At 40.9% G+C, this 27,755-nt stretch overlaps 2 protein-coding genes across 6 annotated transcripts in view; one reads left to right on the forward strand and one right to left on the reverse strand.

Moving 5' to 3' along the window:
* The window catches only part of PKD1L3 (polycystin 1 like 3, transient receptor potential channel interacting), a 59,327-nt gene extending 48,878 nt beyond the window's left edge, over positions 1 to 10,449 (forward strand). Inside the window, 7 exon segments of the mRNA XM_040633093.1 lie at positions 675 to 808; positions 4,343 to 4,470; positions 5,078 to 5,238; positions 6,601 to 6,811; positions 7,246 to 7,347; positions 8,993 to 9,128; positions 9,502 to 10,449. Of these exon segments, the coding sequence (XP_040489027.1) occupies positions 675 to 808; positions 4,343 to 4,470; positions 5,078 to 5,238; positions 6,601 to 6,811; positions 7,246 to 7,347; positions 8,993 to 9,128; positions 9,502 to 9,641 (1,012 nt within the window). The 3' untranslated portion in view covers positions 9,642 to 10,449.
* Positions 4,671 to 27,755, reverse strand: part of IST1 (IST1 factor associated with ESCRT-III) — a 35,809-nt gene continuing 12,724 nt past the window's right edge. The window contains exons 2-11 of one of the 5 annotated variants that reach the window (XM_008702390.2): positions 22,101 to 22,203; positions 21,489 to 21,669; positions 19,861 to 19,948; positions 16,697 to 16,780; positions 16,084 to 16,194; positions 14,973 to 15,179; positions 14,263 to 14,355; positions 13,110 to 13,158; positions 11,496 to 11,695; positions 4,671 to 5,194 (exon numbers count right to left, since the gene is read on the reverse strand). In XM_008702390.2, the coding sequence (XP_008700612.1) occupies positions 11,496 to 11,695; positions 13,110 to 13,158; positions 14,263 to 14,355; positions 14,973 to 15,179; positions 16,084 to 16,194; positions 16,697 to 16,780; positions 19,861 to 19,948; positions 21,489 to 21,669; positions 22,101 to 22,188 (1,101 nt within the window). In that variant the 5' untranslated portion in view covers positions 22,189 to 22,203 and the 3' untranslated portion in view covers positions 4,671 to 5,194. Of the gene's footprint in view, positions 5,195 to 10,321; positions 11,696 to 13,109; positions 13,159 to 14,262; positions 14,356 to 14,972; positions 15,180 to 16,083; positions 16,195 to 16,696; positions 16,781 to 19,860; positions 19,949 to 21,488; positions 21,670 to 21,779; positions 21,782 to 22,100; positions 22,204 to 27,755 lie in introns of those variants that run through there. The other 4 variants (XM_040633532.1, XM_008702391.2, XM_008702393.2 and 1 more) reach the window with 4 other exon arrangements.

Here is a 27,755-nt window from a genome sequence, read left to right on the forward strand (position 1 = left end):
GAGAGGAAGAAGCAGGCTCCCATCGGAGGAGCCCGATGCGGGGCTCGATCCCAGGGATCCAGGATCACGCCCTGAGCCAAAGGCAGATGCCCAATGACTGAGCCACCCAGGCGCCCCCGGAATAGCTATTAATAAAGAGTAGCATTCAGCAGTGACTGGGTGGCTCAGTCGGTTAAGCGTCTGCCTTCGGCTCAGCTTATGATCCCAGGGTCCTGGGATCAAGTCCCGCATGCGGGTCCCTGCTCAGTGGGAAGTCTCCTTCTCCCTCTCCCTCTCCCTCAGCCCCTCCCCACTACCCATCTCTCTCTCTCAAATAAATAAAATCCTAAAAATAAATAAATAGTAGCATTTAACATTTAGAAGTAGAAGTAGTGGAGTAGTAGAGGTAGCTGACATAAATCTACCCTAGGTGTTAACTGCCAAGTATGTTTTCTTGAACATTTAACTTGTGAATGCTATTATGAAAACCTTCATCTTTATAGTCTTCTAGATTTATATTTGTGTTAACTAACACTAGTGAAAGTTTGGGCATTAGTAATAATACTTCATATGTAAACGATACTTGGAAATGTAGTTTGCATCTGGTATGTGATATTGGAAATGCCAGGGCATTTTTTTCCTTTGCAGGGTTGAATGGAGAAAGTGGCTGACTCTGTCCTTCTCTGTTTTCCCAGAGTTCTGCAGCATCTTGAACAGAGCCACTGGCTTGACCATTGCACCAAAAGCCTGTTTGTGGAATTCGTGGTCTTCAATGCTAATGTGAACCTGTTCTGTGTAGTGACCCTGATTTTGGAGTCCAACAACGTGGGTAGGAAGGTCTCTTCTCTCCTCTCTCTGACCTGGGTATCTCAGGAGAAGGCTCAGTTTCTTTATTTTATACTATTAAAAGACAGTATTTTAATTAAAGTTATTATACATAATTTTAAAAGTCAAATAGTTCAAGGCAAAAAGTAGCAGTCCTCTCTTCCTCCCCACCTCTCTCCCCCTCCCCAGAGATGGCTACCTCCAGCTTTTTTAACTGGTTCTTTGAAATTTAAAAATTAACAAGCTTATTACCTACTCCATGAATTTTCAGTTTTAGATATTATCTATTTCTTCCTATGATGAGCATTTAACTTTCTTATACCCACATATAACCCACTCACACACACTTTTTGCTTTCCTCGTTCTCCCAATATAGTAATAATTTATGGTTAGTTCAATATTTATTTCCATTATTGTGATTAAATAAATGATTTTTCAAAGATGAGCCATGTAATATATTACAATTTCTTCTACGTTTTCCTTAGAGTTTATAATTACCTCTTTTTTTTTTCATTTGCTTGGTTTTGCATGGATCTATCATTGATTCATCTCCAAACTCCTCTTAAAAGTAAAAATCTCATTCTGTTCAAAAAGCATCAAGCAACCTATTATTTTACTTTTAAAAGATAAAAGGCCCTCTGTGGGGCCCTCCATCCTTTTGGTACAATTCAGCTTGGTTATTCTCTGGTCTGCTGTACAGCACTTATCCTGGATTCTCCCTACAGTATCATCCTGGCGATTATCTTGACCTCTCCCCTCTGTTGGATCTTCTTTCTTCTGGATCCCATGTTTTCCTCTCTGGGTTTACTTTCTCATTTTGCTGGAGCATATCCTCCAGGATATTACTACAAGGGTGCATAATTTTTTGAAGCCTTCCAGGTCCAAAAATGTTCTTATTCTGCCATCACACTTGATTGCTAAGTATTCTGGATACAGTTGTTTTTACAGAATTTTGAAAAGTGTAGCTTCTCATGTTGTTATTGAGAAGTATGATGCCCCCACCTCCCAGAAGGTTTTAGAATTTTCTCTCTCTTTATGGTGAGTCCTTTAACCTGGAAATGTGTCCTTAGGTTCTGAGAAATTTTCTGACAGATTTCTATTAATTTCTTCTCCATTTTCTCTGTTCTCATTTTCTGGTATTCCTGGCGTTTTGACATTAGGATGCCTGGACTGATCCTTTGATTTTCTTGTTTTTGCTTTTCCATCTTTTTATTCTAGTTTCTGGGAGATTAATTTAGTAAGTGGTTTGGAAGTTGAAGTATTCATCTTGGTAATTTAATTTTCAAGAATTCTGTTTGTCCTCACAATATTTTTTTTTTTCACAGTATCTTGTTCTTTTATGGACACGGTATCCTTAACTCTCTGAGGATGTTACAGGCTTTGTTGTGTTTTTCCTGCTCTTTCTCTAATGCCCCTGAACTTTTTTTTTATTTGTTTTGGTCTCCGCTTTTCAGGGGTAAGAGGTTCAAATATATGGCTGTTTTTTCATACTGAAGACAGACAGTAAAAAGCAAAAAAATGCTAGTTAGCACCTCTTTGTTCATGGAAAGAGCTTCTCAACTACGATCAATGTTTTTGGGGGCAGTTTTCACATAGAGGGACCCTCCAAACTCCTCCTCTCAGAGCCTGTTGAAAAAAGGGACTGGGAGGCATCTCACCATGCAGTATAAAAACTTTCTCTTAGGGGCGCCTGGGTGGCTCAGTGATTTAAGTGTCTGAGTCTTGATTTCAGCTCAGGTCATGATCTCAGGGTCTAAGATAAAGCCCCAGGTTGGGCTCTGTGCTGAGCTTGAAGCCTGCTTAGGATTCTCTCTCTCCCTCTGCCCCTCCCCTGCTCATGCACACACTCTGTCTCTCTCTCGCTCTCCTCCCTCAAAATAAAAATAAAAAACTTTCTCTTAATTCTTTCCCAGACCATTACTTGCAAATAGACCTGGTGCCCCTGACTTCAGATTCTTTCTAGTTCAACAATAGGAAATAAACCTTTAGTTTTAGTGTGGTGGAAGGCAGGATGGGTACCAAATACCTAGTTGTGAATGGTGAGGCAGGCAGTCCAGGTATGTTCAGACTTGCAATCAGTTCTTCTGTTTTCAGTTTCATCTGACCTTACATTCAGAAGTACCTAATGCTGGCAATTTTCCAGTCTTTCTGGGCTTGCTTCTGGGTTTTCTACACAGCTGACTTTGGTTTCAACTTTCTTGAATCTGCTATCATTCTTCTGTTTTCCAGCTTCCAATGGTTGGTTGCTGTCATCTACCCTCCTCTTTTCTTTGGGTTGTTTTTTTATCCTGTCACTGTCATTATAGTGGCATTTTATGAGATTAGGGGGAAGCTTGTATATTCAGTTCCCCTACACTTAACAGGAAGTGTGCCCTAATCAAACTTACTTTCTCTTTCTTCTCTTCCCCAGAATTTGCCCACTAGTATCCTTCCATTTACCACCAGGTGTTACTTCTGATCAGGAGTTTTATAGGGTAGACTTCTACACTTTTCTAAATGAAGCATGAAGGCTTCCAGAGGGTCTTCATAGGGTTTTTTATTGTTAGTAACTACCAAAAAAAATAGTCATACATATGGCTGAAGTTAACATGGGAAAAGTCCCAATCTTAAGAGCTAACAATGTGACGTACAATTCCTTTTATTCTTAAATGTACTTTCTACTACCAGGGGCACATCTTAATGCTAATATTTTGGGGTTTTATGAAAGTTTATATTCACAAGACCTTTCATGATTTTATAAACAACAATCTCACTGTCCTTCTAGGTGGAATCTGAGGCTTTTTAGTCCATCCTTTTATAAATGTCTGAGTATTCCCAGGATACTATTAGTATTCATGGGGTTTTAGTGCTTTACACGTAGAAAGTAACTAAATTTGAAATGGCTCAAAGCACTTTCATCATACTAATTTCTGAAAATGTATTTTCGATAGCTTTAAATTCCACTCTCTCCACACTTTACATTGCAGTCATCAGTTCTCTACCAAACCTTATACGGCAAGAGTACAACTAGTCGGTGCATCTCTGCGCCTGTTCTTGCTCAGCAAGGGCAACACCTGTTAACAGCTGTGAAGTCACAGTGCTCTCGAGGTGGGATCACGAGCACATCCTTCCCCTCTACTGACAAACAATGCATTTCTCCAGTAGTTATGCATGCGTGATCTCAGTTAATATCCATGACGGCTCTAGAGGAAATTCCAAGTGAAGTATAGAGATTCAGGAACATTTAAATAGATATTCCGGCGGGGCACCTGGGTGGCTCAGTCGGTTAAGTGTCCGGCTCTTGGTTTTGGCTCAGGTCATGATCTGAAAGTTGTGAGGTTGAGCCCCACATCAGGCTCCAAGGTCAGCAGAGTCTGCCTGGGATTCTCTCCCTCACCCTCTGCCCTTTCCCCCATACGCATTCTCTGTTGAGAGAAATCTTAAAAAAAAAAAAAAAAAAATCCAGGGACAGTTGCACTGATTTCAAACACAGAGTTTGAAAGGAAGAGGGCACAAGCTTTGAAGACTCTTGACTGTAGGTGTTCTTTGTTGTTCTCAGGTGCCTTCTTCCCCTCACTGAGGCTGGACACTTTAACTTCCCTTCAGGCATCAAAGAAGGACTTTGCCTGGTCTGTCATCTCACAAGTCATCTATTACCTACTAGTGTGTTACTATGCCTTTGTACAGGTGAATTGCAAGTGTCAGATGTAAGAAATTCTCAAGGTTTCCGTTGTTATCAGGGGAGCTCCACAATGAGCTATTACAAGAATTACGGCTATGACTTTGATCCTTTCCAGAGCCTGAATTCAGCTACAGGCTGACTGGCTTTCTACCAAGTAGCTCTTCCAGTTTTCAAGAGTTAAGGAATTAAGTCTGTAAAAAGAATATTGTTTTTTTGTACAGTTGTATTATCCCTATGAAGGTAACAGCAAGAATTGAAAATACGAACAGAGCATGTACTCAAAAGTACAGGTAATGGCACCAAAACAGAATCTATCCTAAGACAACACATCTTATTTTCAGGCTCGATAACTAATTTGAAAACCTTTTTAAAACTAAACAAGAAGAATGAAATAATGAGTGTATCCAATTACAAGTTGTATTGGAGAAAGCCAGCTTTTCTGTAAGCAGCTCTGAGTGACTACAGAGCAGAACCAAGACCATAACCCATTGTGTCCAAGTTAGATTTGGCAAGTGCCCAGCTTAGTGTTTTGCCGGTGGTAAAGTATTTCGTCAGGGAAAGACCTGGCTAATCTTTAAGGCCAGCAGCAGTGACTGTGATGTCTGTGTTTAGGGTCATCGGCTGAAACAGCAGAGATGGAGGTTCTTCACTAGGAAAAGAAACATCCTGGACACGAGCACAATCCTCATTAGCTTTGTCCTCCTGGGTCTTGACGTGAAGCTTACTTCCCTGCATAAGAAAAACATGGCACGATATCACTATGACCGGGGCAGGTAAGGAGCCTAAGGAGCACAGGCTGTTCCTGTTCAATGTCTAAAGTTTCCTGATGACACACAAGTATTCTTTCAAACTCCCCCTCCTCCTCCACTGCTCTATCAGTCCTGTATTTGTGTAATACAGGAGTTAAACACAGAACTCAGACTAATGTCCACAGCTGAGAAAACAATTAACAAGAAACCGTTGACACTGCCAATCACATTGAAAAGCTCCTGCATTCATAATACGTTGAGTATGTGCTTGTCAAGGGTAATGCATTTAAATTGCATATAGCAAGGATCTGGAAGTAGTCATATTTTGCACCCTGGCCAAAGAATAAAGCCTGAGGCATGACAAATGATCATCCTTTAAATAAAACCACAACCCAGTACTTATTTTAAAACCAAAGGGGGTCGCTTTCTGGGTAGGGATGTCCATCCATTAGCTTATTCATACTTGAGACATTCTGCTTCCCCTTTGGGTAATTTCTCTGGTCTTTCCGGTGGGGAAGAGCATCGATTTCCTAAACCAAGTATTGCCATGTGGTACTTAACTTTCTCAGTAGCCAGTAGTCTGGACTGCTGATCTGTGTAATGAGAAAATATCCCAGGTCATCCCTACAGACGGCCATTTATGCAGGGACCTAGGTCTTAGACAGTAAAACAGTTGTGATCAAGTGCCAACTTGCTCTGTCTATGGGAATCTTTCCAAGTAACTTAGTTGCTGCAACACAAGATTATGAATGTTTCTCACATAACACTCCTCACTTCCAGGTTATCAATCTTTTGTCAAGAGAGTGCAAGCACAAGCGGGGAGTGGCAGAGGGAGAAGCAGGCTCCCTGTTGAGCAAGGACCCTGATGCAAGACTCCATCCCAGGACCCTGGGATCATGACCTGAGCCGCAGGCAGGCAGACACTTTAACCAACTGAGCCAGCCAGGGCTGGCTATCAATCATCTTTCTACTTTGAGCACTGTTACACCTGTTAGATCAATTACCCTGAGAGAATATAGGATTAGAGCGCTACAGAAAACAGACTAGCATAATACCATGTCCCATTAGGCTAAGTCCTCTCCTTTTGAGAGGAGGGATTTAACTCAATCCAGAACAGTGGACGAGGATGGCCTTGATTTGCAGGATGAATTCTGAGTAATCCGCTACGGGTTGTAGTTCAGGGTTTCTTCAGATCTCCCAACCAAATACATGGCCTTTTGCCAATGCTCTCACATCCCCAAGTACCCGAGGCCACACTGGAGAGTTCTTGCATCAAGTATTTACTGTAACAGGACTCACAGAGCGGCTGCACTTGAGCAGGGGAGGCCCTGGAGAAATGGGTGGCATTTACTTCAGCTGAGTAACTGTCAGCCTTCCTTGGTACAGGTTCATCAGCTTCTATGAGGCAATAAAAGTAAACTCAGCAGTCCTTCACCTCATGGGCTTCCTGGTTCTGTTGGCCACCGTTCAGCTGTGGAACCTGCTGCACCGTAACCCCAGGCTGCAGGTCATCGGTAGATCACTCAGCGAAGCCTGGGATGAGGTGGTGGGCTTCTTGCTGGTCATCCTGATCCTGCTCACAGGCTATGCCATCACTGTAAGCCCTCATTCCCAGGGTCTGTCTTTTCCCAAATGCTGTGGCCTTGGAATCACATTGCTTCCCAAGAAAGCACTATACGGAAAACCATCAGTTCAAGCTGGCAGTGGGTTTTGGAAGAAACCAGTGGAATAAGAAAGCTGGTTTTTAGTTGTAGTTCCATACTTAACCAGCAGTATGACTTAAATGCAGGCATCTGTCTCCTAAAATTTAGCCCACAGGGTGATGTGAAGGCCAAATAAACTGATATGAAAATGCTTTGTAATTACAAAGGAATTTTTTTAAGGCATAGTGATTTGCATGGCCACTTAGGCATTTCTTTGATTTCCATCCCCTTTGGTCCTGTATTGGTCTCCTTATCAAGCCAGGAGGAAAAGAACTGAAATCAGCCCTACTGCTCTCCACCCTAATTGAATAGTCTTTCTCCTTTTCAGTTTAACCTGCTGTTTGGATGGAGTGTCTCTGACTACCAAACTTTCTTCAGCTCAGCAGTGACTGTTGTTGGCCTCCTAATGGGAATCTCTCATCACGAGGAGGTGAAAACCCCCATCCTGGTCTCCCTCCAGGATTCTGTTTTGTTTACTACACTTAACAAGGCGAGAATTGCTTACAAAAGCAGCCCCTTCTGTACCACTGCACACTGGAAAGGGACAGTGTAGATCCTTTGCCCTTCCATTTTATGGTGCTATCTATGCATACAACTTGAGTGGCTATTACATTCAGAAAGGTGTCCCTTTTTCAAGCACCTAGTCCCAATTTCTTCATTTCTTGATCTTACTGCCAGGACGCTGGGCCTGAATTTATGCTCATAAGCTAGCCAGATTAATATTATTTGCTGCTTCTTTCTCAGTGGCCTTTTGAAGTATACAATGAAAGTGTCTTTTAAATTAGGGAGGTACAGTTCCAGAAAGAACTGCAATATTTCTGTCCATAGTTGATAAATGGGTCATTTCAGAGAGGCTATTATTCTCCCCTAAGAACTACCAACACAAATATCTTTCTATTCTATATAAAAAAAATAGGAAACCCAGATGAGGATTTAGAGCCCTAGCATATATAGATTTGATCAGGACAGAAAAAAGTACAAATTAGTGAAATTGTAAAGATTTTCATGAAGTTTAACCTTCGGAAAATGTAGAACTCATGTTAGTAATTAAAATAGGCAAGTGTACATAGTTTAACATAGTTTCTAATGTGGAAAGTTCTCACATAGTTTCTAATGTGGAAAGTTCTCACCTTCCTAAGATCCAAGAGACTTGTTACGGTTCTAAATTCAATTAGGGAATGAAGCCTTCACCCTTGGAACACTTTTATATATTAAGACACTTAAGGAAGTAACAAAACAGTGAGCTACTGCTAACACCTCCTTTCTGACTTAAAAACAAAAACTTTAATCATAACAATACAATGTGAAAGGAAAACGGAGTATACTTACTAGGAAAAGTTTTATATCACAAAGACTGTGCAGGTTACTTGGTTGACGTAGAGTAGCTATAATGAAGCAATTATCTGGTCATACAGATTCCATCACAGTGATATTTATTATAAGTGTTCATCCTCTAAGTTGTTGGGCTGTTGTTTTTTTAAACAGTACCCTAGTGGCAACAGTGAATTAGCCAATACCAAGGGAAAATAAATGTCTTTTGTTAAAATGAACACGTAAACTAAAATACTCTTATTTGGAAACCACCATTGTCCCTGTATTTGACGATGATCTCGTCATGCTGAAAATTAAAGAATGGCAAAACTCAGTACTTATTTTTAAAAGACAACACTAAAAAACCCCCAGAAAACAAAAGCCCTAGTTTTTTATGGTTAACTTGTTAAATTTTATTGGAATGCTCCTGTGTTTATAGAGGTTCTTAGAATGGCAGAGACAGTTTTTGTGATTTCTGATGTTATTCTTTCAATATGCTTTTGCTACTCTTTCAAGCTTCTGTGCTTAGATATATTTTCCAGAGCTGCCAAAACTCACACGGGCTTTGAATCATTTATAGTGCCACTGTGACTTACCTGTCCACTCAAAAGCATTTTCCTTTTTAATAGTTTTGCTTCTCCCCCTAGTTTCCACCGAATATTTTATGTGAATATATCACAAACGTTAGCATATAACTTACATTTTTAAAGTAGCAGTTAAACTGTCAGTGTTTAAAATCAAAATATTTTATTATCTCTTCCCAGGTTATTGCTTTAGACCCAATCCTGGGATCCTTTCTGATTTTCACCAGTGTCTTCTTGATGGTACTTGTGATCATTAACCTTTTTGTTTCGGTCATTCTCATGGCCTTTGGTAAAGAAAGAAAGTCCCTTAAGGTAGGTAACACTCCAACTTGGTAACTGAAATAAAAACTTGTCATGATTTTATCATTAGAAAAACTCCACTGTTGCTGCTCTTACGACTACAGACCTACATAATGCACAGTATCAGAATAGTCCCTTCATTAGTCTCCGTAGCTCTGCGAACCATCTTCACAGAACACCCAGTTTACAGGACATCTACTGTTCTAAAATAGCGGATCCAACTATTAAGTAGCAGAAACAATCCAATGCCTGACAGTAAATCATTAAAGGAAAGAGTATCTTTACTATTAATACTATTTTTTAATCTTTTGGTACTTTTCCCCTCCAACATTAGCATCAGTTTTAATTCCCTCACTTTTCTCCTTTTGTCTTTGATTAGACTCTGAAAGAAGGTGCACTGATCAAGAAGGTGCTACAGAGGCTCTCCAGTTTGCTAGGAATCCAGCGGCACCAGAACACGTGAGCAGCCATGATGGCAATAGGCATTAATACTGAGGTTTCAAAAGATGAACTACCTTGGGGCACCTAGGGAACTCAGTTGGTTAAGCATCTGCTTTCAGCTCAGGTCATGATCCCAGGGTGGTGGGATCGAGCCCCATGTCGGGCTCCCTACTCAGTAGAGAGCCTGCTTCTCCCTCGCCCTCTGCTTGTGCTCTCTCTCAAATATTTAAAAAAATTAAAAGATGAACTATCTTTGCATGGTATAGGTTAGAAAATTACCGATTTATAATACATGGTTAATTTTGTAAATCACTGAGGAATCAAAATCCCCATAGCATCAAGTTCTTAGGTTTACGGATCACTGTGAGCCAAGGGTTAACACTACAAGAGTGATACAGGATAATCCAGCTCTGCTGCCAAACAGCAAGTAAAGAAACACTCACCACCAATGTTTTCAGCATGGCTGTGGGAAATATGTATGAGTCAGAGGTGGGCTCACTGCCGCTTTTTAAAATCAAATATACAAGCATGAGGTTTGGCTAATGGGGAGCCCTGTCCCAGAGGATTAACCAGGCAAACTCACAAATGCTATCTGGGCTTAAATACAGAAACAGAAATGGACTCCTTGCTGCAGGCATCCACATTACCCAAGGAACCAAAGGTGGGGTGGGGCTGGTGCCCAGCATGGGTCACATGCTTAAAATACTCTCCATTAAAATCCAAATCTGCACCTCATCACTTGACCAAAGCAGTGGAGAAAGCAGGGCACAGGATTTTTAACTTTATTATCAGCTACGGAGCTATGAGATACAAACCAATCAAAAACATTAAAGTTACTTGAAACAGGTGTGTACATTTACACTACCCAGAAGCCAGAGTCGTATCTTCTGATCCCAAAGCCATCCCTCTGGGGAACAATGGCCTCAGCTAAGGGGCAAAAGAACACATAGTAAGAGTCTCATCCACCTAGGAAAGTAGTGAACAATTATAGCCACATTTTTTATGGGCACCAAAAACTTATCTGAAATCAGTTTTTAAAGGTTCTCTTAAAGTTTTCAAATGAAAACAGGAACCCCTCCTCCTCCTGTAGGCATTCCAGCTCACTACCCAAGAGACTTGAGTACTTCTATTAAGGCAACTGGAAGCCCACCTTAGCCTTGAATGGTGACTTCTGCCCAGTGTGTGACCTGTCCTTCGTTTGCCAGTAAATACAATCCAACAGAACATGCTATGGGGAAAAACAGGAATTTATGCAGTGCTGCCCTCTGGTAAAAGGGAACACAGCACTCAAAGCAAAAGGCCACGGAGGGCTCCCTGAGAATCCAGTAGAACTAACAGAAGCCTTCAACTTTCCCAATAAACTTTGTAACTGGATCCAGGTAGAATAGTGCCCTGCAGCAAGGAGTAGTGTATATGCCAATGAGAGGACCCAGCTTCCAAGAACTGTTACAGTGGCTTCCAGAGTCAGTCTCTCCCATTCATAGCACACTTTGCTTTGATTCTTGCTCACCACAAACCCCTCTGTATAGAGGGGTTTGTTTCTAAGTCTAGAACTTCAGCACCGGGCTAAGAGACTTCATGAAGTATTCTTCTCCGTGTCCAGCCATCTTTGGCAGCTCTCCTCACAATGCTTTCACCTTCCCACTCCCCTGTGGAGGGACAGAAGGACAGGTGGTGGGAAAACCTGGGCTCACACTCAGAAAATGACAAGCCCGGCTGCCCAGAGTCAGCTGCTCTAGCCTCATAGTCTCTAATCATTAGTCTCTTAGGAGCAAGAGAGAACTGGAAAGCAGCAGAATTTAGAGCAGGAAGAGAGCCCAGAGGAAGAGTGTGCTCAGTGATGGTTAAGAGATGAAAAAGAATTTCATGGAGATTCTTTGTTACAAGGAGAAACAGCTGAGTCTCAAATCCCAGAGCCCAGAGGTTGCCTGGTGTAAGAGACCTAGGTTTTCTTTTTCAACTCTTCAAATCTCCGGGAAAGATCATCAAAGTCAATGTCCTCAGATGCTGAGGTGTTGGCACCAGCAGATGCAGTTGGTAGGGTGTCTGGCACAGACGGCAACTCTGGTAGTACAAAGTTGTCGTAGGTATCCACAGGTCGGGAAGGGGGTTTTGCAGAGGCTTCCGGCTTGGGCCCAGGACCTAATGAAATTAGGGTAAGGAGCACAGTGTTACAAACACTAGAGAAAAGTGGCTCAGATCCTCAAAGCCCACAATCCCCTTTGGCAGAAACAATAAATATACAAGAGAAAACACTGGTTTTAAAAAAACAATTCTAAAGATCAAGAAAAATTTTCAGGACAATTAGTATCTACATTTCCTTAACACATTTGAATCCTGTTTTACTTTCCTATGGTGAGAAAGAAGATTAAGGGCAATTCAAAGTGTGGTACTTGTGACTAAGTACAGACAGCACTCACTCAGACTGTCCCCTTTCACAAAGGTCTGCTCCCATAACAACAAAGTCCAAGGAGTGGTCCTAAAATTCTGTTGGAAAGAGCCATTCTTTAAGGCTTAGGGGGAATAATTTTTTATAAGGCATGTTAATGTCCTTATTGCATGATGTAATAGGATCTGAATTACCAGTCTTCCATTTTGTATTTTACAAGTTAAAACCATCCCCCTCTCTACCTGTTCATTTCCATTTGTAGCTAAGTTCTAGAAAAGGCAAACCTCAATTAGTTTTAGAGACTAAGAACAATTGGGTGCCTGAGTGGCTCAGTCAGTTAAGCATCTGACTCTTGTTTTCACCTCTGGTCATGATCTCAGGGTCATGGGATTGAGCCCCATGTCTGGCTCCGTGCTGAGGGAGAAGTCTGACAGAGATTCTTTCCCTCCCCCCCACCCCCAACGCAGGCACATGTTCTTTTTCTCTAAAAATAAACAGTGTTTCCCTCCAAAGTAGAGAGTGGACCGATGGGGTTGAATGGAAAGGAACATAAGGGAACTTTCTGGGGTGATGGAAATGTTCTACACCAGTTTTACTGAGGTTGTTTATATATATATATAAAATCAAAATTTATCAAACTATACCATAAAACAACTATCTCCAATTTAAAAAGTATGCCCCCCCCAACCCCCATGTTTCCACAGGGCTGGTACTGTGTTGTTTTCTGAGTGGATGACCACATGAGCATGCTTGCTTTGTGGTAAGTCATTGAACTATTCATTTACAGTTTTATCTGCCCCCTCTTTAATGCTCAAGTTTAAAAATGTTACCTCTATCTAGATAGAAAGATAGCTAGACTGATCCATCGATTTCTTTTGGTATTTCCAGGTACAATGGAAGTTGAAGCAGCAGGAACATCAAGAACATGAGGTTGAACGAATAATGATACCATTAACAGAAACAAGGAACTTGGGAGGTTCTCCGCAGCCAAGAGATATTTTCTTTTTGGACAAGAGAAATGCTAAGTTCTATTTTCATCCTATTACACTCTGGGAGAGGACGGGGCATGTGTGTAAAATGCCACAAACAAGGACACCATCTCTGAGACAGGAGCAGTAATGAGAACAGCAAAGGGTTCAGCACTGAGGGTTTCTGACTCACACTCACCAACAATCTGTGCAGAAGACACATTCTTATCAGCGTTAATGTCATCAACCTAAAACACAAAGACTGTTACTAGGGGAGAAAGCAATGGCATTACTGCAGAAAGTACTGATACTGGTATAAGCCCCTATGTTTTCCAGAAGCTAAGCTGCTCAGCAGAAGCAACAGAACCTGCTCCAAAGAAACTGCCCCTCCACCCCCTGTACTCCTTCCTGATCTTCCAATCAGACAGATATCACATTAAACTCTTAACCACCAAGCAGAGAAAAAGAAAATTCTTACCACACCATAACACCTCTCTTTGATACCTTCACCTTCTGGGCAGAGAGAAAGCACTAACCCACTGAATTCATCTCCAAGAGCCAAGTCCTCGAGTACTAAAGATCTACCTCATTCCTAGAAACAGTTGTGGGCAATGCTTCAATGCATGCAAGACTGAAACTTAAGAAAATCCAGGCCCGAGGGAAAACCAAAGGAAAGAACACTAAGCAAGTGCAGGAACCAGGGGGATCTCGCAGCAAACACCCTACCAATTTGTTTTCTCTATAATTGTATCAGATGGAAACACGTCTCAAAAGGCACATACTAGCTGAGGAAACAAGGCTGAGAGAAAAGGAGCCCTCTAATTCTGAATCAAAGCTGTGCAATCACCAACAATTCCAGGCACGGTTACCATATTTATAACAAGTTTCATTTATAAGACTAAAATGCAAAATTAATGCTATAGGCTGAAATTTACTAACTGGACACTTCTGTTTAAGACAAAAACCTGGACACTATTCCTTTACATAGTACTGAATTTATAAAACTGGTATTTTAATTATGATATTCTAGCATCAAAACTACACTAGCTCAATACAATTCTCTGACTAGTTAAAAACCCAAAAGACTAGGTAAGTGCCCTACTAGAACTTTCTAAGAGATCTGCAACTCCTTCCTGATTCCTGGCTTAATTGCAAACAAAGCATTGCCACCAATGATGCTGCCACTGCCACCACCACCCCACTTCCAGGTAAAGCAACACAAAAATCCAAAGCAAGAGCAGTGCTGGTAACTAGGAATTGATTAAAACTTTGCCTTCCCTGTGGCCATTATTTTGCTCTCTCTTCATGGGATTCACTCTCCTGCTGCTTACAAAAGAGGCTCAAGCACTTACAGATTCATACGACGGGGGAGTTGCTGGTATCTGAGGTGGATGAATATTGGGAAAAGCCTGATAAGTCCCCACTGGCAATCCATTGAAATCCGACTGCAAGAGGAGAAAGGCAACATCAGAGACATGGCCTGTTTTGCCATTTGAGGTTTGTGTATGGTAAGGGAGAAATACCTATATGTATTCAGTGTGAAAATTCAAGATATATATTCAATACGTATATATATTCAAAAGCTCCAAAGAGAAAAAAAATGCCCAGAAAGATTCCAGATTTTTAAAGATCTATAGGCAAAGGCTAGTCTTCAAATTACTAATCAACTGCTTTGATGACAAGGGAAGATTCTCATCAGACTTTCCTATTACTAGTAATGACCTTCACCCTCTTGTCTACAAAGGTTTTTCAATCTGGTAATAAGTAGTATTCATTTTTGGAAACAACTAGTATCCCTGCAACACATCCCAAAGATATTCAGTAAACCTAGAAGAAAAAAGTTTCTCTAGCACTATCTCTATTTTCCCACATCAATGAAAGACAAACCAGAAAATTTTCTCCAAATCCCAGTATTTTTTTCACAATATGATCACTAATACCAAATGTCCTTACTGCTCAATCTTCTTGTCAACCTACAACTCCTGTGTGTATTCATACATCCAATGTGTCATCTTCTGTTACACATTCTAGAGTTTACACCCACACTTCTATGGATACTTACTGGTCCCTTTGGAAGTGGGTAGGAGAAAGGAGTACTTGGAGAGGGCATAGGCATAGGCATGGGCATAGGCACTGGCACTGTTCCATCAGGTCCACCAACAGGTGCTGCAAAGCCACCCCCTCCTCCTCTTCCAGGGCCCCCTTTCTTCACATCATCTGTGAATCCAACATCAATAAGATCTGCCTCTACCCCAGGAGGAGCTTCTGCCTGAGAAGAAGAGAGAAACCTGTATCATTAACCCACATTGCAGGCCATGTACCCCCGAAGCAGATTCTGAGACGGAGACCAGTGTGGAGGAAGTTTACTGGGATAGTCCCTTGGGATAAAGACCTGTGGGGAATTGAAGGAAGCAGGGCTGGGCTGCCCTCCAGTCACAACTGCTCAGTCAATTCCTTAAGGAGCTCTGCAGCTGGGATGGGCCTGCAGCAGGTACCCTGACTGGGACAGAGTCTTTAAAACCCAGTTACTAAATAGAGGCTGTCCTGCAGGAAAGACTGGATGAAGCAGCTTTCTTCTGAGGGCCACCGCTGGAGTGTATGAACCACCAGTCATCAATATTCTCAAGAGCTGGGGAAATAAATGCTTTTACCCTTAAGTGTGTAGATCTGGGATGGAGAGTTGTGTGAGCAGCACACCAAAGAACCCACTACACCCACTGAACTGAATTGAATGATCACTATTTGTATATCTGCCCCCCTTACACTGTAAACCTCTTCAGGACAGTGACCTTGTTTTTATCTTTGTATTCTCAGCATTTTGTGCACTAACACGCGGCAGGCACCTAATAAATGTTTCAGAATCCATTTGGGGTCTTGGGGGCATTTCTTGCTTCAATTCCTTGAACCTCACTGAAAAGCAACAATAGTGCCACTCTGTATTTGTATCACAGTTTGTACCTTTTCTAAGTGCTTTCCAGTCATTCATCTCATCTGATCCTTAAATACTCTTTGAGAAATGCAGGCATATTTCTCATTACCCAAAAAGGCACTAATTCGACAAAGGCTTAAACTCCCACACACAAACTTTAGTGCAAAGAATATGGTTATTTTTTAAGAAAGTGATATCCAGAGACTCATTTCCCCCTCTGTACTCTGAAAGACTCTATACTTACCATGACCACAGAGTCAGGCTCATAGGGCACATTGTAGTTCTTGGCAATTTCAATCAGGTATCTCTCCACCAGGATTTTGGGTGGGGCTTCCACACTCAGTTTGTGCATTAGCTGTAAGTAAAAGACCCAGGGTTAAAATCTATGCCAATTAGCCTAAGCTTAACCTGACTCACTTTTAAACTTTATTCCTCTTATTTTACAGGTAAATAGAGGGAAAAAAAGGTTCTGACCAAATGATTTTTTTTCAGTCACAAAGCATTATTATAAACCCATGCCCCTCTCATGTTCTCTGGTTACACGTGACCCAGGTGTTGGTAAGACTGATAATGCCGCCTTCCACATCTGAATTCATCCATTCTTTATCACCTCACTTCTACGTCCACAAATCACAAGGGGCACAAAGGACTAGGGACCTCACAATCAGTGGTTTAGGGAAGGGGTAAGGAGTTGACTACACTGCCAGCCAGAGAGCCTTCTCACCCTTACTATGAAACATGCAACCCTAGATTAACTAGATTAACTGAGCCCAAACAGTAGGACCCACTACAATCAACGCAAAATAACATGCCCACACCCTGTCTGCTGCATCATTTTTAACAAGTATGTTCATTACCCTGTCGTTCACAGTTCCAATCTGGTTGGTCCTACATAACTTGCCGTATTCCTTGCTATACTTGGCACAGAGCTGATCAGCAACCTATAGAGGAAAAAGAACAGTAAATGAAACCATTCTTACAGACTGCTTCAAGCTTCCTATCAACAGTAACCATGCTTCTATTATAGGAGTTCAAAAAAACCAGGGCCTCTGAAACTTTTAAGGGATACATGTTAATTCATACTTATTTATCCATCCATCCACTGAGCTGTAACTATATTAGACATTATGATATATGCTATAAATACAATAAACAAAAACATTGTTCCTACTCTTATAATCTTGTAATCTCTAAGGAAAACAGTCATTACTCAATCACACAAAGATAGGAATGCACCCATATTAAGTGTCACCAAGGGAAAGTAAACCACCCTGTCAATAACATAACAGTGACATTAGACCTGATCAGAAAAGTCATGTAAGGGGGCACCTGGGTGGCTCAGTCGGTTAAGCGTCCAACTCTTAGTTTCAGCTCAGGTCATGATCTCAGGGTTGTGGGATCAAGCCGCGCACTGGGCTACTCGCTCAGCATGGAGTCTGTTCAAGATCTTCTCTCCCTTTCCCTTTCCCTCTGCCCCTCCCCTCACTTGTCCACTCTCTCTCTCAAATAAAATCTTTAAAAAAAAAAAAAAAAGGCAAGGCTTCCTGAAAAAAGGGATGCTTCACTGAGATGTAAAGGATGACTAGGAGTTAAGAGGGAAAGAAGAAGCACATTCTAGGAAAAGAAAACAGCATGTACAAAGGCCTCTGGTAGAATAACAGGGTGAATCTTCAAGCTGAAATAGTGTTGAGCCCCAGGGAGGAGTGTGATAGGAAATGAAGAAAGGCAGGCACAGGGGGCCGCACAATGAAGAGCCATGTAGGCCATATTAGGAATTGTTTCCATCACAAGAACAGCAGCTACTAAAGGGCTTTAAAGCAAGGGGTAGTGACAGGATCAGATCTGTGTTCTGAACACAACCCTAGGCTGTTTGATGGCATGCTGAACAGAGTAAAGGAAACCAAAGTAGGTGTAGGAAGAAGATTCAAAAAGTTATTGTAATAGTCCAGGCAGGAGATGCCTGGCATTGAACCAGAGTGGCCCCAACACCTGAGAGTTCAGTGAGGAGGCACTCATTGTTCAGTATGTAGACCTGGTACTTACAATGTAAGATTGTCTTTTGACTAACAGTTTTTGGTTGCCTTATATTATGAAGTTTTTACTATTCTTGTATTAATTTATCACTCTTTGTTTATGGCTTTTGGGTTTTGTGGTCTTTTCCACTATGAGATCATTTTTTTAAAAAATCTGCCTAGTCGTCTTCTAGTTCTTTTATGAGTTCATCTTTTTAAAATCATGTAAATCTGTTTCATCTTGAATTTTAATATAAAGGAAAACTACAGGAGAGGTTAAATGAAACTAAGGTTGGGACGCCTGGCTGGCTCTGCTGGAGGAGCATGCAACTCTTGATCTAGGATCATGAGTTCAAGCCCCACACTGGCTACAGAGATTACTTCATAAAAAGTTAAAAAAAAAAAAAAAGACTGAGGTTAAAAGTCTATAAGCAGAAGCTGCTTCTGGGGCACCTCACTGGCTCAGCTGGTAGAGCATGGGACTCTTGATCTCAGGGTCTTGAGTTCAAGGCCCACACTAGGCGCAGAGCTTACTTTACAAAGAAAAGTGAAAGAAGCAAGCAAGAGTTACCTCTACTCTCTCCCCCATTCCTCTACTCACAAAACTCTTTGACTACCAGCCCTACCAGATCAGAATACAGGAGGCTTACTCTCTGGGGAGGTTTAACTAAAGGGATTCTGAACTCCAAGCAAAGCAGAGAGCAGAGACAGTTCATGACAACAGAAAAATTAAGTATAAGCCTTCCATAAGGTAAGAATGAGACCTTTGGCTTCCTTCTCCTCTGGTTCTCAGAAATTCTGACAGCCAGCTTATACCCTCGGAGTAAAAAATAGGATTCCTCTCTGAAGAAAATGACCATACCGAGGAAGAAAACTAGTTCCTGATACTCTGGAGATCCTTTAAGAAAGGGCTTAGATCATTCAATAGTGAAGGCACCTGGCAATAAGCCCCACCCAGGCACACAGAGGTTCCAAGATGCTTCTTTAATGCCTCACTTTTAAATACAAACCAACAACTAAGGGTCACCAAAGTTTCGTGAAAAGTTAAAAGACATTACAGCTACGGGGCGCCTGGGTGGTGCAGTCGTTAAGCGTCTGCCTTCGGCTCAGGGCGTGATCCCAGCATTCTGGGATAGAGCCCCACATCAGGCTTCTCTGCTAGGAGCCTGTTTCTTCCTCTCCCACTCCCCCTGCTCGTGTTCTCTCTCTCACTGGCTGTCTCTCTCTCTGTTAAATAAATAAATAAATCTTTTTTAAAAATTAAAAAGTAATAATAATTAAAAAAAAGACATTATAGCTATGAAACAAAAGCAACAGACTATGAAATAAATGTTCAGAGAATTAAAAAGAGCTCTTAAAAATAAAACCATACAGAAGACAAGGAAATCTCAAAAAATGGGTCAGGAGAGAGAGACTGAAACAATCTAGAGAATAAAACAAAAAATGCAAAGATGTAGAAAATAGGAGAGAACAACTCAATGGAATTTGTATCCTAGCAATCAGTGCCATATCCATGTTGTGATGGAGAAGTTTGTAACATCTATCTCTTCTGCTAGATTTTAAAGCTACAAGAGTAGGGTTGGTATCATATTTTGCTCACACTGTTCCCTCAGTGCCCACCTTATGTGTAACATACAGCTGATGAATATTTGTGGAATTAATGAATGAGGCAAAAAATGTCACCTTAAAATATTATTTTAACTTTCCTGGTTTACAGTTGTTTAAGAACTTTTCCTATTTGAATATAATTAAGTAACATTACAATAAAAATAAGACAAAACTGGAGACACACAAAACTTTGCTCTTTAAAAAAATTATTCAAGTCTGAAAACACTGTTCTGTTGCACTATGTAAGGCCTGAAAAGGAGGTAGAGACAAATTTATAAAGCCTGTTTCAAAGGCTGCATGAGAAGGGTACAAAATATCTGGTCAAATAGCAGAAGTGAATTATGTTAACCAACCTAACAATATGACAAATTACAGACATCACTGAAACTCGTTGTACTCACTATTTTCAACTCAGCCACTTCTGACTGGAGCCGAGGAGCAGCCCATATCAGTGTAGACACGGATTCAGCCAGACCAGAATCTAGTTCCCTAGTTAAGGGAAAAAATTAATAAAATTTAATATTCTTTAAAACAGGGGCACCTGGGTGGCTCACGTCATGATCCCGGAGTTCCTGGATCAAGCCCCGTATAGGGCTCCCTGCTCAGCAGGGAGTCTGCTTCTTCCTCTCCCTTTGCTCCCCCACCCCTCATGCTCTCAAATAAATAAAAGGTTTTTTTTTTAAGATTTTTTTTTTTTAAAGATTTTATTTATTTATTTGACAGAGAGACAGCCAGCGAGAGAGGGAACACAAGCAGGGGGAGTGGGAGAGGAAGAAGCAGGTTCCCAGCGGAGAAGCCTGATGTGGAGCTCGATCCTAGAACGCCGGGATCATGCCCTGAGCCAAAGGCAGACGCTTAACGACTGAGCCACCCAGGTGCCCCTAAGATTTTATTTATTTATTTGACAGAGTAAGCCAGAGAGAGCACAAGCCTGGGGGGAGAGGCAGAGGGAGAAGCAGACTCCCCACTAAGCAGGAAGCCCCATATGAGACTCAATCCCAGAACCATGGGATCATGACCCGAGCCAAAGGCAGACATTTAACTGACTGAGCCACCAGGCACCCCTAAATAAAATCTTAAAAAAAAAAAAAAATTATTTAAATCAAACCAACAAAACCCTAGAATTTGTATCATATATACTTTATAGCCTTTGAAGTTCTTTCACGAATCTCACTGGATTCTCACAAAGAATTCTAGGATTTCTAACCATTTTCATCATCCTATTTTACTTCTGGAGAAATTCTGACAAGCCCAAGGTCAAAAAAGGAAATGGTAGAGCCAAGACTCAAACTTAGACCTTTTGATTTCAGAATCCTTTTCTTTTCAGTTGTCTACGTGGAGATCAGGCCTTCCAGCAAAAGTATTAGGAAAAAGGTCCTTGGGTATGTAAAGTAGTCCCCCTAATGCTACCCACCACATGCAGTAGGAGACCAGTATTACTCCTTTCTCAAATTCCCTTTCTCAAAAAGGTGACTTGATCTAGGTCTTCAAAATATCTTATTTCACTTCATTACAATTACACAAGATGAGTAAGTTGTAGAGACCTACTGAACAACACTGTGCATATAGTTAACAATACTGTACTACGCACTTAAAAAATGCTAAGAAAGTAGAGGGGCGCCTGGGTAGCTCTGTTGGTTGAGTGTCTGACACTTGGTTTCGGCTCAGGTCATGATCTCACAGTCGTGATATCAAGACCCCCGTCAGGCTCAGCGCTCAGCACTCAGCGCAGAGTCTGCCTGGGGTTCTCTCCCTCCGCTCTGCCCCCCAACGCCACTGCTGGTGCATGCACGCTCTCTCTAAAATAAATAAATATTTTTTTTTAATGTTAAGAGGGTAGAGATCTGATACCATGTGTTCTTACCAAAAAAAGGGGGGGGGGAACCACAGGAAAATTTATTACCTTGATTGTGGTGATAGTATACAGGTGTATGCAGAAGACCAAACTCAAATTGTATACATATGTACAGTTTTCTTCTATAAATCATAGCTAAATTAAGATAAAAAAAAAAAAGACAAAATATCTTACTTCATAGACTGGATAAGGCCAAACCGAGCCAGCAGCAGATCACAATACAGCTCCAGAATCTCCATGGCCTCCACAAGGTAGTCTTCTCGGATAATGTGCTCCACCCGGATCCGAGCTCGTTCATCTTTCCCAGCAGCCAGATAATCAGCAATCTCTTTCCTTGCTTTCTGGGCCAGTTCAGCTAAGGCACAAATCCCATCCAGTCACATAGTAGCAGCACATTGGGCCCTGGTCTGCAGGAGACTTCCACCCGAAGAGCAAAGTGGGTGTTTCTAGTACATCCTAGCTTACTTCTCTCTTACCAAATCTAGTCCCAACTCATCTTGTCTCCAGAATATGCTCCTTTATCTAGGTGAGAAGATTGTTGTAGCCAGAAATTTCCACCTCAGGAGTCACATTACCTATTCCCTGCAAAAGAATGCTTCAAAATTCCCTGCAACTGAATGATTCAATCTAACTGGTCACAAAGAGCAGCAGTAATGTATCTAAAGCTTAAAGGATATGGGATCCCTAAGACTTCATAGTACTAGCTTGACAGAGCCAATATTAGGGTGGTAGAACCCAGTGATATATTTTGGAAAAGAAAATACAAGGCAATCATGCATTACTCACTTTTTTTTTTCTCCAATAGTTTAAGCCGGTTTATGACTAATCGCAAATTGACTCGTAAACGCTCAGCTTTAAATCCAGAGCCCAGCATGCTGTGCTGTTCCTCCTAGAAAAAGATAAGCACAGTTACTACTTTCAAGTTGAAATTATTCCAGTTAGAGGATGGATTAGCTGACACTATAAACCAGAATGGCTTCCTAATACAGGCAAAACAACAAGATCTGATTCACACTTCTTAAAGATCATTTTGGCTTGTGTGGAGAATGAATGGGGGAAGGCAGTAACAGAAGCAACAGGACCAAGGAAAAGGCTTTCACTATAGTCCTGACAAGAGATGGAAATACCTTAGACTAGGGCTGCATGACTGGATTTGAGACCTATCTTGAAGGAAGAGCTAAAACAACCTGGTAATGGATAAAATGAGTATCTATATATTGGTGTAGGAGTGGGTTGATAAAAAGACCAAGCAGCAGCAGGAAGGACTCCTACTTCTCCCAAAAATCTCATCAGGGCAGTGTCGAGGACAAGATTAACAAATTTAGAACCAAATTCAAAAACTTCTCCCATTAGTTCCTCACCTCCTCCTGCTAAGTCTCAGCCTTTGGGAAAAAACCAGTGCCCAAGGTCACAAATATATTAACATTTACTGACATACAAAGAAATATACAAAGGGATGCAAAATCTAAGAAAAAAAACTGCTCTATAAAATTTAACAGAAGGCTATTTATCAAGACTTTCAATGAATAGGAAAGTTACAGTCAACAAAACCACTCTTCTATTATACCACTGTGCATTCCATATTGAGACAGCACATATTCTATGTTTCACTGAATTCTGGAGTTGAACTTCAAAACATATCACATCCAAACAAAAGCTAGGTCTAACAAACTAACCAATAAACAGACAAACCAAAAAAGATATCTAATGTAAGAAAAAACACTAGGGATATTTGTCTGCTTGTGCATAAACCACGACTAAACATCAGATGTATTTTTCTTCTGTAAAATTGCCTCCAGAAGCTTTTATACATTTAATCATTAACCTAAGTCTCAGGTTACAATGGGGCTTGTATGTCATGAAACATCTGGGATGCATTACAATGAATTACGACCAATCCACAAGAAATATTTACCAAATATTTCTATATCAGACAATAGCTAAACACGGAAGATTTAAAATAAAAAAATAAAAATAGGGGCGCCTGGGTGGCACAGCGGTTGGGCGTCTGCCTTCGGCTCAGGGCGTGATCCTGGCGTTATGGGATCGAGCCCCACATCGGGCTCCTCCGCTAGGAGCCTGCTTCTTCCTCTCCCACTCCCCCTGCTTGTGTTCCCTCTCTCGCTAGCTGTCTCTATCTCTGTTGAATAAATAAATAAATAAAATCTTAAAAAAAAATAAAAATAAAAATAAAAAAAGGTACAGTCCTTGCCCTCAAAGGAACTTATATTCTACCGGAAAAAAAACAGCTAAGAAAATCTGGCAACTATAATACTATTTAGTAACAAGTGTAATTTTAGAGTGGTTCTCAACTGAAAGTGACTTTGCCCCATATGGGACATTTGGCAATGACTGGAGACATCCTGGGCTGTCACGACTGGAAGGGATGCTACTGGCACTGGTGGGTAGATGCCAGGAATGCTGCTAAACATTCTACAATAAACAGGACAGTCCCCCACAAAAGAATTATCCAGCCCAAATATGTGCCAAGATTAAGAAACCTAATTCTAAAGAGAAGACACCCAATCTTAGAGACGTTACAGAATACTTTCCAGGAGAAGGAAAGCCTAAGTTGAGTCCTAAAGGACAAACAAATTATAAGGTAAAAAGAGGATGTGACTACCCCAGGCAGAGGAAGTGCCATATGTAAACTCCAGGTACCAGAGAGAACAAGAAACTTTCAGAGGAACACAAGTTCAGTACAGTTGAAGAATGGCATTAACTACAGTTTATCTCTCATAATCATAAATTTAAAACTTCAATTTGACAATTATTTATAAGAGAACAGGTGCTGTGGTAGGTTCTGGTGCTAACTAGATCCAGACAGTACCCTTGTTTTCAAGGCATTCATAACCAGACATGGATGGGAGGTAGAAAGACAGCTAGAAAAACAGTACCTAGCACTATCATTTGCTGTACCAGGCACTGGCCCAGGACCAACCAGGAACTAAGTGGTAGAATGAAGAAAAAAATCTAAGTGCATCTAAATTCAAAAGCCAAGTAAACAATCTTAATCATACAGTCCCATAGCATTTCAGCACAAAAATTATAACACTATATATTTTTTAATCCCTTTCAACAAATATTCACTGAATGTCTATAATACTGTGACAGGAGCTAGAGATACACTGGCACTGAAAAACAGACATGGTTATTGCCCTCATGGAGTTCACAGTCTAGTTAGAGAAAACTATCACCTCAGTAACTATAAAATAGCAAGTAAGTGGGGCTCTGGAGTTTATTCCAAGAGGGTTTAACCTCTTTGGCCACTTGCTTGGATACTGTTTTGAAGATAAAAGATAACATATCAGTGGTCTAGCAGCATCGCAAGGTATGACAGAAAAATGTCAAGATTTCTCTGTGGTTCTTAACTAATCTATAAGCAACAAAACTTTAGTATTATAAATATTTTCAAAAGGCTTAAGAACACATACATTTTGACCTATTAATTCTACTTCTAGGAACTTAGCCTAAAGAAACAGAGCTTCATTCAGACTTTTATATAAAAATATTTATCAGCATATTTTAAAACCAAAAAATTTGAATAACGAATTAATACTGCTTATTAAACTATAGTATATTTGTGATGAAATTTTATATAGTCACTAAAATTTTTAAAAAGCATTTACTGATGTGAAAATATATCAATAGTATCAGCTGAAAAGGCTGGACTACATATATGAAGTATGACCCCAAATTCTGAGTTTATTTTTTTTTTTTTTAAAGATTTTATTTATTTATTCGACAGAGATAGAGACAACCAGCGAGAGAGGGAACACAAGCAGGGGGAGTGGGAGAGGAAGAAGCAGGCTCATAGCGGAAGAGCCTGATGTGGGGCTCGATCCCAGATCGCCGGGATCACGCCGTGAGCCGAAGGCAGACGCTTAACCGCTGTGCCACCCAGGCGCCCCAAATTCTGAGTTTAAAAACACAAATGTAGGGGCGCCTGGGTAGCGCAGTCGTTAAGCGTCTGCCTTTGGCTCAGGGCGTGATCCCAGCGTTCTGGGACCGAGCCCCACATCAGGCTCCTCCGCTGGGAGCCTGCTTCTTCCTCTCCCACTCCCCCTGCTTGTGTTCCCTCTCTCGCTGGCTGTCTCTATGTCAAATAAATAAATAAAAATCTTTAAAAAAAATAAAAACACAAATGTAAACAAAGGCTGGACTAAAAAGAAAAAAGATTTAATTATTACTATACATAATAAAGTCTTTTCAAACCCAATGAGTTAAGACTAACAGTAGAGTTAATATTAAAAACCAAACCCACCTCAGAAAGCATATAATTTAGAATTTCTAAAAGACAAATAAATTAATTTGCCTCCTTAGAAAAACAAAATAACAACCCACCAGAAAACAATAATCAAGATCACCTTATCATAAGTGAATATACGGGGAATCTGGGAAAAAAACAACCACCTACGAGCTCACAGATACAGAGAACAGACTGGTGGTTGCCAGAGGTGGGGGGGGCGGGGGGAAGGGCAGAGGATGTCAAAAATTACAATGAAAAATAAGTATGGTGCATTACTGAGCATCAAAAAAGTGCTTACAACTGTCCAGTAATTTATGACCATCACCTTTGACAAACAAACACGTTAAAAAAAGAGCACATGCACACTGTGTGCGAGCCTGTGATGAAGAACTAATGCAAGAAAAGGAGCACAAAGGAGAAATCTTCTCACTGGGTGCCAGTCCCTGGCCTTCATATCCATCAGCTCATCTGTCTCACCACAATGAGTAAGGGCAAGATCTGGGTTTAAAGCCCAAATGCAACATTACCCACACAGGATGACCACTTAGCAAAAATATTACAACTGTGATTAAAAATGTAAACGTGGTCTTGATATCCCTCTTAACTCAAATGCTCTTCCACTGAGGGCCAGTGGAAGGGGAGAGCTATGGAGAACATCCATTCTGCCACGGAGCTGTGGGAAGCTTCCAAGAAGAGGAAGGATGTGCACTAGGCTTGAAATGTAAAGAGGACTCTACAGACTGGCAATGCAGCAAAGGTTAACAGAGACTTGATTCTCAATCCTCACTTCTGTTCTTCTACCCCTGCTTGTGTTCTTGCTCTAACAAATAAATAAAATCTTAAAAAAAAAAAAAAAGTCGAAGCAAAAATACTACATCTCCTCATCTCAAAAAAGAAAGCAAAAGTTAATAAGGACGTGAACAGAAAAAGAGTAGAACTGATTAATACATTAATACATATTTAGGAAAATTAACTTTACCAAAAAAATTAATTCACCACAACAGGTATCTAAAGTAAGCCAGACACTGAAAGACACATGTTAACAAAGGAAATGGGTAAAAAGGTGTGGTTTTAGCAACATGAAATGCTGGAGGGTATAAACATATATTTATTTCACATAACTGCCTAACATGGTCGGTGTCCACAAATGCTAGTTTAGGACCATGCTGGAACAGCCTGGGAAAGAAAAGATCCCAAGTCAAAAGAAAAGGGACTCTGAAGAAGAAAAGCGCCAAAATTCTCTGAAAGAGGCGCTTAACAAATGTTTTATGCTGCAAATAGAAATCGGATTCTGTGCAGGAAGTTGAAAATACTGAAGTGTGGCAAAGTTGTTTATATTTCACCTTAATCTTTTAGCTGCGGATGTTTGGAGAACAGAAACTCCAAAAGCCTATTGTAAATCTCAGTGGAAGGCAGATAAAAATAAACCCAAATTACTAATCTTATCATTCAGTAATAACATTTTTTTTGTTCAAGTCTAAAACAGTAAGTAAAATCAAAGGGCCTGTTCAGGGACTCTAACAATCACGTTTCCAGCTAAAAACAGAGTAGCATCCACAACCTGGGTAATGTGAGAAGAATTTAATTGACTACGTACAAAGATGTGGGTAAGGTTTAGAAAAACCAACATAGGATAGTGTACTGCCCCAGAACCACTAACACATCCAGGCCTGAAACAGCATGATGAGGAACTGAAACCTCACAGGGGTAGCAACCCTGAAGAGGGGTCTGCAGACAGGAATCAAGCTCACTGACAGACGCATGGAGATAATTTGCAGCATCTGGCAAGAAAGGAGAAGGGAAATAAACACCTAGCCCTCATTCCTTCTGCCCTCTGGTCTCCTGGTACCTCCCATCTACCACCAACTGAAGAAAGGAAAGGGACCTATAAACACAGTGCACAAAAGTCAGCCTCCAAGGACATACATCAGAGGAAGGATGCTATGCAGCTCTGGAGAAGGTAACAAGCACAAAGACTATACAAACACACAAGACCAAACAAGAAGGAACCTAGATCTACCAAAGCAACCCCAGATTTACACTGTAGTTAAGATTTCAGCTAACCAGACTAGAAAACTGAATTTAAATGAATTGCCTAAAAAAAGAAAACTATGAGGGTACCCAGGTAGCTCAGTTGGTTGAGCAACCAACTCTGTTTTGGCTGGGGTTGTAATCTCGGGGTCATAGAATTG

The sequence above is a fragment of the Ursus maritimus genome, unplaced genomic scaffold (assembly GCF_017311325.1).
Source record: "Ursus maritimus isolate PB19 unplaced genomic scaffold, ASM1731132v1 scaffold_19, whole genome shotgun sequence".
NCBI classification, from domain to species: Eukaryota; Metazoa; Chordata; class Mammalia; order Carnivora; family Ursidae; genus Ursus; species Ursus maritimus.